The following is an 18,663-nucleotide window of genomic DNA, read 5'->3' on the forward strand; positions in this document are numbered from 1 at the left end:
GTGTTCTTTATGGGAAAGATAATCTCCCTTCATCTGTTCTCCGGATAAACAACGAACACGAATCCTACCATAAACTTTAACAAGCCAGAAACAGTGCTCATCTCAAAAGATGGCATGTTACCCATTTCCTAACTAGAGGCTGGTATGCTGTCTTGTGGAAGTAACACAGTGAGGTAGTGAATTCTAGTTAATATCGGTTTGCAGACAGCTCTTCTTACAAAATAACTTTGTTTAATTAGTCTCCTATTAACTTTTTTTCTGGATGCCTAAGAATTAATGTGTTCATACCATTTCAGTCGTAAGATGTTGTAATACTTCTTTTTTACCTTGACATCCTAACACGATCTCCCTGAGAGGCAATTTTTCAGCATCTACTAGTATATTTTTCTGGAACAACTTTTCCTATAATCAGATGACATTTCAGAATTCTGGATACAGTACACTTGGGATTCTGTTCTGGCAGTCTCTGTTTGTTTCATACCATTCCTAGACAGTCGAACAATTTGACTCCCTATAACTTCTGGCACGTGAACTTACAGCAAGTACAAAGAAATTGTCTGAACAAAGCGTTGATCTGTTTCAAAGAAGATTAAGCCAAAAACACGCCCTTCTATATAAAACAGATGTGTATGCATAATATGATGAACAAATTATCAAAACAACTTATACAGACCAGAATAACAACTCGTATGATGATACGCTACCTTTTCTGTTAATACTCGGGTATTTGCTCAATATCTATTTCAATAGCATCGATATAAAAGAATATGTATACAAACGTTTTTGTTCATTACTATACATAATAGCATTGGAAAATAAGGGAATGACGACCACTTTATAATACCATCATCATCCAGAAAAAGACCTGCAATAAGGCAAGTAATGCTAAGTTATGAGTAACGTCTTCTAACAGGTGAGATCCATGAACAGTGGCAAAAGCCATGCACGTGCTCCACATAACAAGAGGAAACATAATTCAGTAGAACCTATCTGGAAAAACCACATACTCCCATTTTTTTAGTGACTTATCCAAGAAAGAAAGAACAAATATATAAAACAGTGGTGACACTCGATGAAATGCATGTGTACTTTTATATCTGTAACAAGCATCACGTTATTTTCTACTGGTCAATGGGTGAAAAGGTATTTCCAAATGCCGTTCATGGCACGTGGCAATACCTTTTCGAATAGATTAAGGATCATCACTTGATTCTGCGCTAGGAGAAAGTTATAGTACAGAAGAGTGTGTACAATGGTCTTGGTTTACTATTCTTACAATAGACCAGTGTTCTAAGCCTCTGTAAGTGTCTAAGGAGCCTTTCGAAATAAGAATTATGCTGCAGGACTATTGTCAAGATGCATGATCGTAAGACAGAACGTGACCAGACGAGGCAACATGTAATGAAACGACATGGCGAGACCACAAGCTTGTTTTAACGTAATGTATTTAACCTCTTTAGAATGATGTTTCACGAAAGTAAATGCAGTTAATTCGAACAGTTTTATATCATTACAGTCACCAAGGAAGTCATTAGCTAATAGTTCTACAAACTTATAAACACTACTAATAACCTTGCTTAACATCATCCTTTAACGTTTTCTTACTACAGGAAAATTGGATATGTTACAGGTACATTAATAACCTATTTTAACTTAATATCAGAATTCTATTCTTACCTTTATGATGCGGTTTAATAGTGGACGTCTGTTTGTCTGTTCTATGTTTTATGTTATTAAATTAATATGTTGCGTTAGAGAAGACTGTGAAAATTCTCCAATGGTTAAAAACTGTTTTTGTCATACATAAACAGCAGGTCCAAGTAATATCAAATTATTCAAGAAGTAAAATTACAATTTTGAATCTTTGCTTAACAAGTTCAATGAAACAACTTTTAAAGATAGGAAACTCCTTTAAAAACACCATTTGAATAACCCATTCTTCAATATACATAAAGACCTTCTCCCCTACCCAGTGTTTCACTGGGAGGGATGATACCAGTGGTGGGTAGAACACAGATACCTATTGATATAGCTTTGTGTTTAACAAAAACAAGCCTAAATATTTTTTTTATGGTTCCATGTATGTATGATGGTTATAAAGTCAGCACGTTGGTTATAAGACTAGTGTGGTGGTTATAAAATCAGCAGAGTAGCTTTAAAGTTAGCACGCTGGTTATAAATTTAGCATGGTAGTTATAAAGTCAGCACGATAACTATAAAGTCAGTATGATGGTTATAAAGTCAGAACGCTGGATGTAAAATTAGCATGGTGGTTATAAAGTCAACACAATAACTAGAAAGTCAGCATAATGGTTATAAAGTCCTAACGTTGGTTGTAAAATTATCATAGTGGTTATACAATCAGCAGGATAATTAGAAAGCCAGCTTAAGAATGGGGCATGCCACATACGTACAACAATATACGGTTGCCTGCACAACACAAATAATGTTCGTGGGGCTTTATGATCACAATGACTGCAACACTAAGGCAGCCTCCTGACATACATTCTTATCCATACCAAAAGTCCAGCAACATGAACGTCTAAAATGTCAAATCCATGCAGGACAGTAATCCGCTATCGCTAACACATTATTTACGCAGACATGTACTGTTACCATTAATTTCTTTACACTCGTTCCATATAAAATATCCAGCAACATGAGTATCCAAGATGACATATTATCCAGAAAAGTTACCAGCCCCATATCCACTACCGATAATATATTGTCTATGTAGGTGTGTGATGTTATCATAGATTGTTTTTTATTTTTGTCATACTAAATGTTCAGCACCATAACTAATGTTTAGGGACAAAAATGGACCTATTGATCCATTTCGACTGTCACATCCTCCGCACTAAACTAAATATATTAAATAATAACTTTTAAAAATATTAAAGCTAGCCCTTGTCATTCATATAGTTATCAAGCTTTCTCTTAAACTATCCTAAAATTATTGCCTCCACAATAACCGAAGATAGCCCATCCTAAAATCCAACCACCCTGTTAGAAAAATAAAACTGTCTCAGCTGAAGATGTCTCCTACTTTACCAAATTTTATATTTGTGTTCCCCTGTCCTACTATTCTTAACACTAAGTATGAAGAAAAAAGATAATGCATCAACACTATAAATTTTCTTTACAATCTTAAACACCTCAGTTAGATCCCCTTTAACTCTTCGTTCTTCAAGAGAAAACGTTTTTTACATGTCTTAATCTCTCCTCTTACGATAACTCCTACATCCAAGGCACCTTCCTACGGTAAGGAGCCCAAAGCAAAATATAGTATTCCAAAAGTGGCCTAATCAGTGACATATACAATGAAATTATAACCTCTTTAGACTTGTATTAATTTTTTGCTGTAGTTACAACCTAAAATCCTATTTGTCCTACCATGAATAACAGCACACTGTTTGGATGGCTTTTGAAACTGGCAAACTATTACATTTCTTTCATGACAATGTTAAGTTTCTTCCCGTCCAAATTATATTCACAATTTTAAATATTTTGCACTTATTATAGGTAAAACCCATTTATAAAAGCATTTAGAATATGTAATGAGTTTGACGGATAAACGAGGAGCATCTGCTTCAAATCTAGTAACATCCAAGAGCTTAACATCATCATCAAATTTAGATAATTTATTGACCATTCATTCATCTGTATCATTGATACAAATCAAAAAGTCAAAGGTCCTAAGACTGAGATCTGAGGTACCCCACTTGTAACATTAATCCAGTTTGATTGAACTCCATTTATAACAACCCTCTACTTTCTTCCTTCAAGCACTCTTCTATCCAATTAGTTAACTTATCCCCCACACCTATAGAGATAAGTTTCTTTTTAAGCCTTTTATACAGCACCTTGTCAAATGCTTTCTGAAAATCCAGGTATGCCAAGTTTACGCTCTTACCTTCATCTACATAAGCAGTAACCTCTTCAAAGAATGTCAAAAAAAACTTGTAAAGCAAACCTTTCCCTTAGTGAAACCATGTTTACCTTCTGATAACATTCTAAACTTTATTAAATGACTTTGCAAAGTATCTTTTAACAGACTTTCCAAAACGTTTCCTAAAACTGGTGTAAGACTAACAGGCCTATAATTACTGGAACAATTTGTGTTACCTCCTTTAACGAGAGAAGTGACATTAGTTAACTTCCAATCCTTTATCATTTGCCTGCTATTCAAGGACCTACAACAAATAATAGGAAAATAATAGTAACTCATGTTTTACAAACAAATCCACTCCTCTCGCTCTCTTCAGTACTCCATCCTCATTAAATAATCTTATTATTACATTTCATTCACGTCATGAAGATAGGAGTTTGTCGTCATGATCTTGTATAATTTCACAATAAAAATGCCATTGTAACGGAAGCTAGAGAGTAATAAATTATTACGTTAGTATTAAACATCTGCTATACTGGCGTCCTTTAATACCACTACCAGAAAGTAGTGGAATGCACTACTTAAGATCTCTATTATTGCGTACAAAATATATCCCCTACATGTTACACGATCCACCCTACTGTGTGTGTGTTTTCTTTGTAGAAAAGCCATATCGGGCTATTTACTGAGCCCACTCAGCGGAATCGAACCCCTGATTTTAACATTATAAATCCGTAGACTTACTGCTGTACTAGCGGGAACCGGTGGAGAAGGAGGACAGAGCAAATAAAAATGATCACCGAAATTATTGCAAAACAGTCAGAGTATAGAGGTTGGCAAGTGATTGCACAAACCATAGAACTGAAGTCGAAGATCGACAATAAGGATCCCACTAACTGAACGTCGGTGAGAGTTTTATTGAATTTACTTTAACGACGTCACAGAATGTGAAATTTATTATTTTATTTCGTGCAAGTTAATCAACTTCACAACCACTATATTCGTCTAATGTGGTTGGCTGGGTAACTCAGCGCCTACACTATTGACGTCAGAGACAAATGACGTCACATATTGGCTCTATGTTCACAAACACGTTTGTTGTTCGGAATAAAACACTCACTATTTGAAAGGTATGTTCAGAATGTGTTCGGAAAAGGGAAGAAAACAGAAAAGCTAATGAAGAAAACATCCATCGCAGCTAGTGGATCCAGCATGCATTAATAATTTGACTGGTCATTCATCAGTGAAGTCGCATCTTATACGCTCTGGATCGAGTCCAGAACAGTGATGCTCAGGACGGGTAGGTATTATTATTATTAAGGTTCTAAACCTATATTTGATAATTCAATTGTATAAAAATATTTTAAAACACAGTATCTTATTTTAATTCCTGTCGCTTAAAATAATTACTTTAAAAAGAATAATAACGACAACAGCATAGCCACGTGCAAGGTGGGAACACCACGTGCTTGTTGATAGCTCACTCTGTCAGATTCACCTAAAAACAAATAGATCTCCTATCAACTGTAAATTGCTTAAAGCTTAAAAATAATTCATTATTCCATACTAACATGGCAGACTCGTCTTAAACAAAGCATTGTATTCATGTCCATTTTAGGAGAGTTTTATCTTATTTAGAAGTTTCGGCAACTCAGCGATGTACTCATGTGAAGAAATTCAATGTTTCACATAAACCAGGCTGACGTTGATCCAGAGAGAAGGTTTCATTGGCTGTCTACAAACATCAGTTTGTTATTCTTTTATTGAAATACATCTCACTGATTATCCAGAAGATGTACGTAATCAAACAATTTAACTACAAACATTTTCTTTAATTATTCCCAAACCATCATTGGACTTTTGCACGTGTATTACTTTTCAGGTAGAGTGTAATTATTTTTTTACTTTTTGCTTTAAGATGTACGTAATTTTAAGGTTGGAATTAACAGTAGGTTCTTCTTCTTGCCCTCTATGTAGTACGTAACTTTCAGATTACATATTAGAGCCTATTTTTTTCTCTCTCTCTCTTTGGAGTACGTAACTTTATTTTGAGTTTTCGAGCTGTTTTTTTTTCTTGCAGTCTGTGGAGTACAAACTTTGAGATTGAACGTTAGAGCCGTTTGTTGTTTGTTTTTTCTGTGGAGTACATAACTTGAAGTTTTAGAGCTGTTTTTTTTTTTTTTTTTCTTGCAACCTGTGGAGTACGAACTTTGAGATTGAATTAAATAAAGCAAAGCGTTCTAATTAATGGAGTCCAGTCAAACTGTACCTTTGTTTCTAGTGGATATTCTCAGAGGTCAATATATGAGCTTTTATTTTGTTTATTATTTAATCAATGATATTGATGAGGGCATAATTAGTAAAGTATAAAGTTAGTGTTTGGGTAATATTAAACTTTTTCTATTTGTAATAAGGATACTGAGGTATTACAGAAGCCGTCAGATTAACTGAAGCGTTAGATATTTGGTAAATGAACTTTATAGTAAGTACGAGGTATTGCATTTGGGTTATCATAAAGTAGATCACACGTTCAATATGGATAGGAATCTACTGAGTAGTATGACCGCTAGTTGTAGAACTAGTTCAATCGTAGGGTGAGTTTATTACAAACTAAAATAAGTAAGTATCCTTCTATATGTGTAACTAGTCAAGCTTCACTTGAAACACTATGAAGAGTTTTTACCTCCCTATCTAAAAAAGATATTGACTTTTTACACATGGCTCAGGAAAGTAATATTACGATTATTCCGAGGATGGAAGGGTTGTCAGATAGGGACATGTTTATGACCCCTTAAATGATTTCTCATAAGAAGACGAAAGTTGGGAATATTATTATTGAAGTCTGAAAGATTCTCTGCATGGATATGAGGTCAGTAGGACGAAGGCTTTATTTTGAAAATAATAGGACGGGAGGACACAAGTTTAAGAATTTTTAAAGACCGACTAAACTCTAATTAAAGCAGTTTTCTTTTTTTTTCTACCAACAGAACAACTGTCTTATGGAACACGTTGCTGTCAACATCAGCAGTTGTGGAGGTTCGGGGTGCAATTGATTATTTCATGAACAACAAAGCGTGCGTTTAAATTTTTATTTATTGATGTAAGTTCAAACATAATTCATCTAGATGCAAACACGACACCACATTTAAACAAATTATGGGCATAGAAAATTAATGTTTGCAAGTATTCGTATAAGTAACAAGATAACTTAACTCTGTACTCGGGAAACATCACTGAAACTTTAAATTTTAGTGTCTGTGACGTAAAGGGTAGTGTATAAACCAACTTTGAACATGGCCTAATGTATAATTAAGTACACTGGTATTGATAATAGAGCTTCCGTCACATACACATACGACGTATAAAAGTTCCTTACTGACCATGTACAGCTTCTTTGTATTATTTCTGAATCGCCTTCCTCTTACAAATTTAAACAGACTGACGTCATAACTGTGACGTTTTGCTTTATTCATACCTTGCTACGTACCTTGATCTGCTGACGTCAAAGAGTAAATTTATTCTATTATCGACTAAATGATAGGGAAACCCTATGATGTGTTTCTATTCCTGTCTTCCCTGTTCTATAAATAGTTCTCTTTACCACTGTGAAATGTGGATAATCAAGTTTCCACAGTTGAAGACGAATAGAATATTTTTACGTCAGTGTCACTGTACACAGTTTACTTTCATATCCGTGTGAATATTCTTAACCAAAACGATCTTTTCTTTGTATAACATTTCTTGTAGATTTCAAAATTTTTAAAGACAACGAAAATATAATTTACAAATTACGTAATTAAAGATGTGGGGTTGACGTGAATTCGTTTCAATAACTTCACCGAGAATCGTTAAATTCATGTTTTTTTCAAACCAGTTATTTTATTATCTCAAAAACAAAAATAAAAACTGTAGACATAATATGATAAAGAAAATATCATATGGTTATTAAAACAGGCCTAGCATGGCCAAGTGAGTTAAGGCGTTCGACTCCTAATCCGAGCGTTGGGGGATCGAACCCCGGTCGCACCAAATATGCTCGCCCTTTCAGCTACACGAGGGCTATCTGAGCTAGCCGTTTCTAATTTTGCAGTATAAGACTAGAGGGAAGGCAGCTAGTTACCACCACCCACCGCAAACTCTTGGGCTACTCTTTTACCAACGAATAGTGGGATTGACTGTCACATTATAAAGCCCCGACGGCTGAAAGAGCGAGCATTAGTGGTGTGACGGGAATTCAAACCCGCGACCCTCGAATTACAAGTCGAGTGCCTTAACCACCTGGTCATGCCGGGCCGGATATAGAAAACTAGAAACCCTATATGTAATAATATATCCGTAGAAACGACTGTTTCACTGATATATTTTCGCATCTCCAGCTTTGGACTTTTTTGTATAATTATGTTTTTATCTCAATAATTTTAAGAACTTTTTTCAACAGTTTTTTGTTGTTTTTCAAAACTTACTGAACACAGCAGAAATAACTCATTGCTCAGCTTAGATCTTGAAAACAAACGAACAAAAACAAATACTGGTTCCATTGTAAAGCTGGCTTAAGTGTTGTTGTAAACCATTGACTAGCCCACTCCTAGCACCCTCAGTTTAATTCTATTTTCATAGAGATTTTCACACAACAGAAATATTATGAATTATATTTTGAAATACAACAAAATATAGTTCAACGAGCAAACAAAACTGTAAGAAAGTCGTCCTTTATGAAGCGTGTATACAGGCTCTACCAAAAGAAATGTAGATTTTATTTAGTTAGATTTCCCAAAGTATTAATAAAAAATGTTGTTTATTTTTGTTGTTGTTTGCCTTTCAATTGATGACGAAAGGTTCCATTTGTAATGATGAATAGGTCGACAATCTGACAGCGTTCTCTTATTGCTAAGCTTTGTTTAAAAATAAGCAGACGTTCTATCATTGCTGATCAAAGAACATACCGTCGAGAACTTGGTGTTAAGAGGCGCACCTTCTGAAAATATCATAAACAAGAATTGTGATTTCGACAAGATGTAGCCACTTGTCCCACAATAAGAGTAAAATGAAGGAGTTTCTGATCAGTTTCCAAACAGGGTAGTTTCTGACATGTAAATTGGCCTCCAAGATACTCGGATTTGTTAACAACATATTTATATTTGTGGGGTTTGTTAGAGAAATGTAATAATAATAATGTGTAATTATATCCGTTAATAAGAACATATAATGCTGTATTGTTATTTCCATAATTAGCTGAGAAACAAGTATAATTATTTCTTTTGTTTGATTTTTGAATTTCGCGCAAAGTTACACGAAGGCTATCTGCGTTAGTTTGTTTGTTTGTTTTGAACTTCGCGCAAAGCTACTCGAGGGCTACCTGCGCTAGCCGTCCCTAATTTAGCAGTGTAAGACTAGAAGGAAGGCAGCTAGTCATCACCACCCACCACCAACTCTTGGGCTACTCTTTTACCAATGAATAGTGGGATTGACCGTCACATTATAACGCTCCCACGGCTGAAAGGGCGAGTACGTTTGACGCGACAGGGATGCGAACCCGCGACCCTCAGATTACAAGTCGCACGCCTTAACACACTTAGCCATGCCGGGCTATCTGCGTTAGTTGTCGCTAGCTTAGCAGTGTAAAACTAGAGGGAAGGCAGCTAGTCACCACCACCCACCGCCAACTCTTGGGCTACTGTTTTACAAATAAACAGTGGGATTGGACGTAACATTTTAATGCCCCCACGGCTGAAAGAGGAAACATGTTTGGTGTGACGGGGACTCGAACATGCGACCCTTAGATTACCAGTCGAGCGCTCCTAACCACCTGGCCTTAATGGGCCCTCATATGTATAATACTAAAGTATTATTTCATTTCCATAATTAGTCAACGAGCAAATATAATTCTACATTATTATTAATTTCCATAATAATAGCTGAGGAGTACTTTTAAAATTAGTATTATTACATTTTCATTATGAGCTGAGAGGTAGATAAAATGCTACAGTATTATTACATTTCCATAATTAGCATAAGAGTAAATATAATGTTCCAGTTTTACCGGATTTCTTTAATTAGCTGAAAGGCAGATACAATTGCCTTACGCGTGAAACTACATCTCTATCATTATCAAAGGTGAAGATACATTTTTTGACGTTACACCTAATTAATCGCTGAATGATAGAATGCTACAACATAGTAGTTTATTTCGTCGGTGAATACCTGCCGGATTTGTGAGACTTAAAACAGAAAGCAAAAAAACCTAAACTAAATTTACACCACAACCTATTGCAATTGGGTTCTTCACCCAAGTATTAAATAGTATTTATTTTTGTATCGCACGCTGCTAAGACGATTAACGTTTATAAACATCGTTCTTAAACAGGAGATAACCCTTAACCATAAGATATGTGTATATATCTGTATTGTTGTCTGCATACCTGGCTTTCAGAATTGAAGGAATTATGGTTTGCAACCCATTGCCACAAAATCTCGCTCTGGACTATCAGGCAATGAATGTGCTGTAAGAGTGATTGTGAAATTCCACTATTTAGTCGGGCAAGATTAGTCCAAGATTTGGCAGTAAATACTGTCTTCCCTCTAGTAAATCACTTAAACAATTCCATGTTTTATGCACTTGTAAAGGTATCTTTGCTCTATATATCTGTGGTTGCATATATATATATACGAAAGAGGAAATTTTTTTTAAATTTTAAACTTAACCTAAAATACTTGAATATTTGTTAACATGACGTAAATGAGAGCTAGAAATTGCTGTATAGAGAGTGATAGCTGAGTTACAGTCTTAGATAATATGCAGAATATATATAATATAAATTAAAGCAGTTTCAGTGCGTATAAAAAACATATGTTATCTTGTATATAAAACATTTAAAATGAGAAATATAAATTAGATGACTGAAAGATGAACAAGGGAATACAAACTACGTGAACCTGCAAATTTCAACTTCATAAAAGTTGTTTTGATTTTAATAAAGAATTTTCAATAATTCAGCTGATTCGGTAGCTCAGTTTTCTTGCCAACTTAAGTTTGAGTCTATCTGTAATATACTCTTCAAAAAAAGAAACGCAAATAGGCAAAATATGAGACAAATTGTTAACAAGTTTATTCCGGGTAGTCCTGTATGACATGTGTGAAACTTTGCACATTCACTGCTGAACATCCAAAGTCTGCAAAGGCGAAGTCCACGCTCACTAGGTGAAGTTTAACGTCACTCGACGTCAATAACGAGTATGCCCCTCGTGAGCATCAATAACTGCTTGGCATCTCCTGCCCATGGAAGCGATGACGAATCACATCCTGTGGAATGGCTGTCCATTCAGCCTGCAAAGCTGCTGCAAGTTGAGGTAGAGTCTGCGGTTGAGGTTGTCGCCGTCTCAGACGTCGGTCCAACTCGTCCCAAAGATGTTCGATGGGGTTTAAATCTGGTGATCTGAAGGGCCAGGGAAGAACGTTGATGTTGTGGTGTCTCAAGAAGACAGTAGTGAGTCGGGCTGTGTGAGGACGGGCGTTGTCATGTTGAAAAATGTCGTTGACGTTTACCATGATGGGTTGCACATGAGGCCTAAGACTCGTCAACGGTTGCGTACGGTTTGATCGGAAATCCTACGCAGACCTGGTACGGTTGAGGCAGTAGACGTCGCAGTGGTGGTCCTATCCCGAAGGTGACGTAACCGGATGTAGCGATCTTGTGCGGGCGTGGTCACACGAGGTCTGCCAGATCGTGGACGGTCACGAGTTGATCCATGTTGTTGGTGACGATTCCCTAGCCTTGTGATGGTGCTTTGGTGAGCATTCACAGCTCTGGCAACATCTGATCGAGATTCGCCTGCTTTCAAGCGACCAATGGCGTTGTTGCGTTGTGCTTCAGTCAGTCTTGGCGTAACTGTATTGCGTGTCGGTGACTTAACACTGAGCTATGGAAACCGATAACCCGTCACTTTTATAGGGATTTTGCACATGTTGCACTTGCAGAACATGCAGATCTCTCAAACAAATTTATTGGACACGCATGCGATTTGGCGAAAAATCCGATGTTTTCCTCCGTTTTCAAAGTGCACAACTTTTATTGTCATTTTGGTCTGACAATCAGTGCCTTAACACGTGTAACATTACATACTCTGAGCTTGTAACGTTATTACATATATTTCTCTTTAAAATAACAAAAATATTCCTTTTGCGTTTCTTGTTTTTAAGAGTATATAATTGTGTGTAAATTACATTGCTAATGAACTTAATTTTCATCAGTTATGGATAGATGTGAAAGCTGTTAAAAATGTGAATCTTTGATATAACGACACAATGTGACAAAAGGATCTCTTCCATACATTTCTGTAAGGTTAATGATATCCCAATCTATTATGGTAACAAAGGAAAAAAGACAATAAGTGAAATACAAACACGACTAAGGAAAGTTATGTTAATAAAAGAACAGACAGTGAAACACAAACGTGACTTAGAAAAGTTATGTTAATAAAAGAACAGACAGTGAAACACAAACAGGACTTAGAAAAGTTATGTTAATAAAAGAACAGACAGTGAAACACAAACGTGACTTAGAAAAGTTATGTTAATAAAAGAACAGACAGTGAGACACAAACATGACTTTGAAAAGTTATGGTAAGAAAAGAAAAAAAGACAGTGGGACACAAATATGGCTTGGGAAAGTTATAGTAACAAAATAAAAGACAGTGGAATACACAAGTGACAGGTGTTTGTGTGCCACTTTTCAATCATCCCACATGAATATTATTTTTTCAAAGAAACAAAAGGCAAATCTCTTGAATGCTAATATTTTTTTAAGAAAACAAAAAACGTTTGAGTAAACACAAAGGAATAATGTGAAAAAATATATTTTAGTAATTAACAAGGTGAAACAAGAGTTACTATACAGTTAAATTGCATGTTTGGTATAATTGGTATTATAACGTATAAACTAAAAAGTATTATAACTAGAAATGAAACCAAATTAATTATCTAACCGTGTTATATTTCATATCTTATTGACTTCCTACAAATATCTACTTTCTAGTTCGGAAAATATTTAACTAACCGCGATTGTTTGTTTGTTTTTGAATTTCGCACAAAGCTACTCGAGGGCTATCTGTGCTAGCCGTCCCTAATTTAGTAGTGTGAGACTAGACGGAAGGCAGCTAGTCATCACCACCCACTACCAACTCTTGGGCTACTCTTTTACCGACGAATAGTAAAATTGACCATCACATTATAACGCCCCCACGGCTAAAAGGGCAAGCATGTTTGGCGCGACGGGGATGCGAACCCGCGACCCTCAGATTACGAGTCGGGCCTGCAACTAGCCGCGAAGTACAATGTATTTATATTAGTTTTTTATACCCTTCGCTTCAATTTTCCTTATTATGTCATTTTCACGTACAGCTTTAAGCTACGCTTTCTTACAAGCGTAAGTGTTAGGTCGATAAATCCTGGTCTACTTGAAAAACATATTTACGCAGGCAGACAAAGAAACTCACGTAGATGTAACTTTATTCAATAAAACTATACGTATATGACTTTATTTGATAAAAGTAAATAATAAAGTATAGTAATGATAGTTATAAAAGTGTACAAAGTACGAAACAGTTATGATTGTTCAGAGTATGACAGGGTTTTATAAACTAAAACAAAGCAACTCGCAAAACGAATATTAAAACCCGTACTAAGAAAACAAAAAATAGATCAATGAGATTATAGCACACTATGAATCGAACCGAAATAAAATTATTGCAAAGTAACTTAAATTTAAAGTTTTAATGAAGGCAAACCTATCTGATATACAGAAACGTCTATATGCAAAGTGAGAAGCAAAAATGAACAATAAAATCCACAATAAAGAAAAAGAAGCGTTAAAGTGTTTATAGCGAAACAAACCGAAAATAAATTATTGTGAAGTAAATCTAAAGCTGGAATGAAGAAAAACTTAGCTGTATATTCAGAAATACAACTGTATTTAGTGTAATGTTTAGTTTAGTTTATACAATTGTATTTAGTGTAATGTTTAGTTTAGTTTATACAATTGTATTTAGTGTAATGTTTAGTTTAGTTTATACAATTGTATTTAGTGTAATGTTTAGTTTAGTTTATACAATTGTATTTAGTGTAATGTTTAGTTTAGTTTATACAATTGTATTTAGTGTAATGTTTAGTTTAGTTTATACAATTGTATTTAGTGTAATGTTTAGTTTAGTTTATACAATTGTATTTAGTGTAATGTTTAGTTTAGTTTATACAATTGTATTAGTGTAATGTTTAGTTTAGTTTATACAATTGTATTTAGTGTAATGTTTAGTTTAGTTTATACAATTGTATTTAGTGTAATGTTTAGTTTAATTTATACAATTGTATTTAGTGTAATGTTTAGTTTAGTTTATACAATTGTATTTAGTGTAATGTTTAGTTTAGTTTATACAATTGTATTTAGTGTAATGTTTAGTTTAGTTTATACAATTGTATTTAGTGTAATGTTTAGTTTAGTTTATACAATTGTATTTAGTGTAATGTTTAGTTTAGTTTATACAATTGTATTTAATGTAATGTTTAGTTTAGTTTATACAATTGTATTTAGTGTAATGTTTAGTTTAATTTATACAATTGTATTTAGTGTAATGTTTAGTTTAGTTTATACAATTGTATTTAGTGTAATGTTTAGTTTAGTTTATACAATTGTATTTAGTGTAATGTTTAGTTTAGTTTATACAATTGTATTTAGTGTAATGTTTAGTTTAGTTTATACAATTGTATTTAGTGTAATGTTTAGTTTAGTTTATACAATTGTATTTAGTGTAATGTTTAGTTTAGTTTATACAATTGTATTTAGTGTAATGTTTAGTTTAGTTTATACAATTGTATTTAGTGTAATGTTTAGTTTAGTTTATACAATTGTATTTAGTGTAATGTTTAGTTTAGTTTATACAATTGTATTTAGTGTAATGTTTAGTTTAGTTTATACAATTGTATTTAGTGTAATGTTTAGTTTAGTTTATACAATTGTATTTAATGTAATGTTTAGTTTAGTTTATACAATTGTATTTAGTGTAATGTTTAGTTTAGTTTCAGAAATTAAATGTGAGTTAAGTATTGTTTGTGTGAAATACTTTGCAAAAAAAACAACTAAAGTTAAAATCCAATTCAGCTGAAGTCAGTGGTCACGTGATGACACTGACATTAAGCTATTGCGTGGCATCGCATTAAAACGTTTAACTAAGGAAAAAACAACTAAGATGGTTCTGAATGGAAAACAAGATATGCAATTCGGACTTCCTGGGTAAATACTATTCTAATTATGTGAGAATGGAAGCGTTTGATAGAAAGAAGCAAGTGCATTATTTATTGAGCAATAGATTTGGGTCCTTGGCTTATGTTAACGAGGAACCATAGTGGAAAGCAAAAGGAATAGAGAAAGAAATGGATTATGAATTTATAAAGGTAAGAGTAAGGTGATTCCTTGACATGAAGTGTGGATAGAATAGTCTATGGGGTAAAGAGGGAGAAAAATAGATATCTAATGCTATCCTGGGACACAGGTGGAAGATAAAATGAGATATAACGAAGAGCATTGGTAACGATGTAGTCTTTGTTGTGCATCTAGGGATTAACAATATATGGAAGATTAAGTTAGAGGAACTAATTAATAAGAACAAATGGTTGATAAAAACATTCAAAAATAAAGGCCATAAATTAATTGTATCAGGGATACTGTTAAAAGTTAATTGTGGGGATTAGGTATTGAGTAACTCTCTAGGGCTAAATAATAGACTGAAATTAATATGTGAGGACGAGCACGTTAGCTGGTTGGACTCATGAATCAGTTCTGTAGGAGGAGGAAACGTTTTGGAATGAATGGTTTACACTTAGATAGAAAATGGTCTGACATATTTGCAAGAGCTATTAACTAACCTGTGAAAGAAGTTTGAAACTAGAACTAGATAGTTGTGAAGGCAAAGATAAACTAAATGAAAGCAAATTTAGATGTAGAACTAAATCTAAATAAACTAAAATAATGTAGAACATTATATCGAACTTTTCTATATAATGAGAATAACTGAAACATGGTTAAATGTTGATGATTTTAACAGAAATTTCTTTGAAATACATGGTTATAGGTTATTTAATAGGGTTTGTTTGTTTTTTGTTTTTGAACTTCGCACAAAGCTACTCGAGGGCTATCTGTGCTAGCCATCCCTAATTTAGCAATGTGAGACTAGACGGAAGGCAGCTAGTCATCACCACCCACTGCCAACTCTTGGGCTACTCTTTTACCGACGAATAGTGGGATTGACCGTCTCATTATAACGCCCCCACGGCTGAAAGGCCGAGCATGTTTGGCGCGACGGGGATGTGAACCCGCGACCCTCAGATTACGAGTCGCACGCCTTAACACGCTTGGCCATGCCAGGCCACATTTAATAGGGACAGAGTAGTAAGGAGAGAGGGACGAGCGGCTTTATATGTAAAGTGTGATTTGCATCTTGTTGAAGTTTAGAATATTAAAGATAATAGCAAGGAAATTGAATTTATTTGGATTTCTGTTAGTGGATATTAAGGGGAAAAGCTCTTAGTAGGAATTTGTTACAGACCACCAAATGAAACCAATGAAATTATTGAAACACTTTTCAGATAAATTAAGATTTCAGCTGTGGATGAAGTCATAATTATTAGTAATTTGAATCTCAGTCACATTGATTGGGAAATACTACAGTCAAACCATGAAGAAAGATTTCTGGAAACTGTTTAATATGGATTTTTTTACCAACTGGTTGAGAAACATACTAAAAATAATGTTATGTTTGATTTATGAACAAAAATAATAATATTTGTTTTTATTCCACATTTCAAAAAAGCAAATTTTCAATAGACCTACAAAAGTTATTTGTTGAGACACAAGCAGCTTAGTTATTTGAGATCGCTGAGCAAATGTGGGAATTTTTTTAAAAATTCAATATTCAAAACAAATATATTCCTTAAAGAAAAAAGTGAAAAACCAGGTTGGCTTACAAAGGGTATAAGAGAAAATTAAAGAAAAACATCACAATTTTAAGAAATTTAAACTGACTGGTATTGTAGAAGATCAATAAAGTTAGCAAACAAAAAATTAGATCAAAAAATTAGAGCATTCAAAAGGATCTATAAAAACATTTGGCTGAAAATATATAAACTAACACAAAGGATTTTTTACAAGTACATTAGGAGTATAAAAAATGTTAGGAAGGGGATAAGGACCCTTGAGGGATGACAATGGAAGACTCTGACGATTACGAAATTACTAGGTTATTAAATTTTGTTTTTTCTTAAGCAGTGTTCCTTATCTTGAAAAATTGATAGATGAAACCAAATTTGATCAAAACAGCCGTACAAATTCTAACTTGTTAAAATAAAATTGGGGAGTTTGAAGAACGATAAGGCTTCTCACCAGATAATATTTCCCCGAGGATTTCAAAGGAACTATAGGATTAGATATATGAGCAAATTACCACCATATTTTGTAAGTCCTTGAATAGTGGATAAATACCAACATATTGGAAATTAGCTAATGTAACTCCTGTTTTCAAGGAAGGTAATAAAAGTTTTCCCCGTAAGTATAGGCCTATTAGTCTTACGTCAGTCGTGGAGAAAGTTTCGAAAAGTCTAATAAAAGATACCTCGCAAAGTCATTTAACAAAGTTTAAAATTTTATTTGATGGTCAACATGGTTTCACTAAGGAAACATCTTGCTTACAAATCTTTCGATATGTTTTGAAAATGTTACTGCATATGTAGATGAGGGTAAGAGTGTAGATTTGGTGTATCTGGATTTTCAGAAAGCATCAGACAACGTGTTAGATAAAAGGCTTCTAAAGAAACTTATTTTATACGTGTGGAGGATAAATAAGCTAGCGTATTAGATAGAAGAGTGACTTGTTGGAAGAAAGCATAGGTTTGTTATAAATGGAGCTCAGTCAAACTGGATTAATGTTGCGAGTGGTGTACCTCATGGCCAGGGGCGTCAAGAGGCAGATCGGGCCCCGGGGACAATTATATCACCGGGCCCCTTTTTGAAGTCTTCATAAATTCATAACACATTCATGGACATATGAAGAATTTTTTTTTCTGGTGGGCGGAAATTTGTTAAGAATTTACATTTTTTTGATAAAAAACGTATTTCTTGAGGTAAAGCGATTTCCCGCAGTATATCATGAAAATAAGAATACGTTATTCTTTATGCCATATTTCCCCGGACCCACTGATTGACCCCGTGCCCCGAGACTGGAGCCCTCCTGACCCTTCTCTCGTCAGGCCTGCTCATGGCTTATTTTTACTCAACTTTATTGATGATATTAAGGTCTTGGGTATTGCTGGCACTGTGAAGAGGATGATGCTGCTTTACAAAAGAATTTAGATCATTCAGTGAGTTATGTAAACAATGGGCAGATGAATGGTAATTATAATAAATGTAAGATACTCTGTTTTTCTGCATTTTGTACTAATAAAGACTTAAGCAGTATTCCTTATTCTGAAAAAATGATAGATGAAATCAAAGTTGAAGATGAAAATTGCATAAATTCTGACTTGTTAAAATAAGCTTGAAGAACGATAAGGCTCCTCGCCTTATAATATTTCCTGAACATTTCAAAGGAGCACAAGATTTAGATATGTGAGCAACATGCCACAAGTTTTATAAGTCCTTGAATACTGGACAAATACTAACAGGTGGTAAATTAGCTAATCTAACTCCTATCTTTAAGGAAGGTAATAGAAGTTGTACCAGTAGTGACACACG

At 34.3% G+C, this 18,663-nt stretch overlaps 1 protein-coding gene across 1 annotated transcript in view; it reads left to right on the forward strand.

Annotated features, from left to right (window-relative positions):
• The first annotated feature begins 5,024 nt into the window (after window positions 1-5,024).
• LOC143226206 (putative nuclear hormone receptor HR38) overlaps window positions 5,025-18,663 on the forward strand; it is a 68,835-nt gene continuing 55,196 nt past the window's right edge. Inside the window, exon 1 of the mRNA XM_076456884.1 lies at window positions 5,025-5,189. Coding sequence (XP_076312999.1) covers window positions 5,177-5,189 — 13 coding nt within the window. The 5' untranslated portion in view covers window positions 5,025-5,176. The remainder of the gene's footprint in view (window positions 5,190-18,663) is intronic.

This window comes from Tachypleus tridentatus, chromosome 9 (assembly GCF_004210375.1).
Source record: "Tachypleus tridentatus isolate NWPU-2018 chromosome 9, ASM421037v1, whole genome shotgun sequence".
NCBI classification, from domain to species: Eukaryota; Metazoa; Arthropoda; class Merostomata; order Xiphosura; family Limulidae; genus Tachypleus; species Tachypleus tridentatus.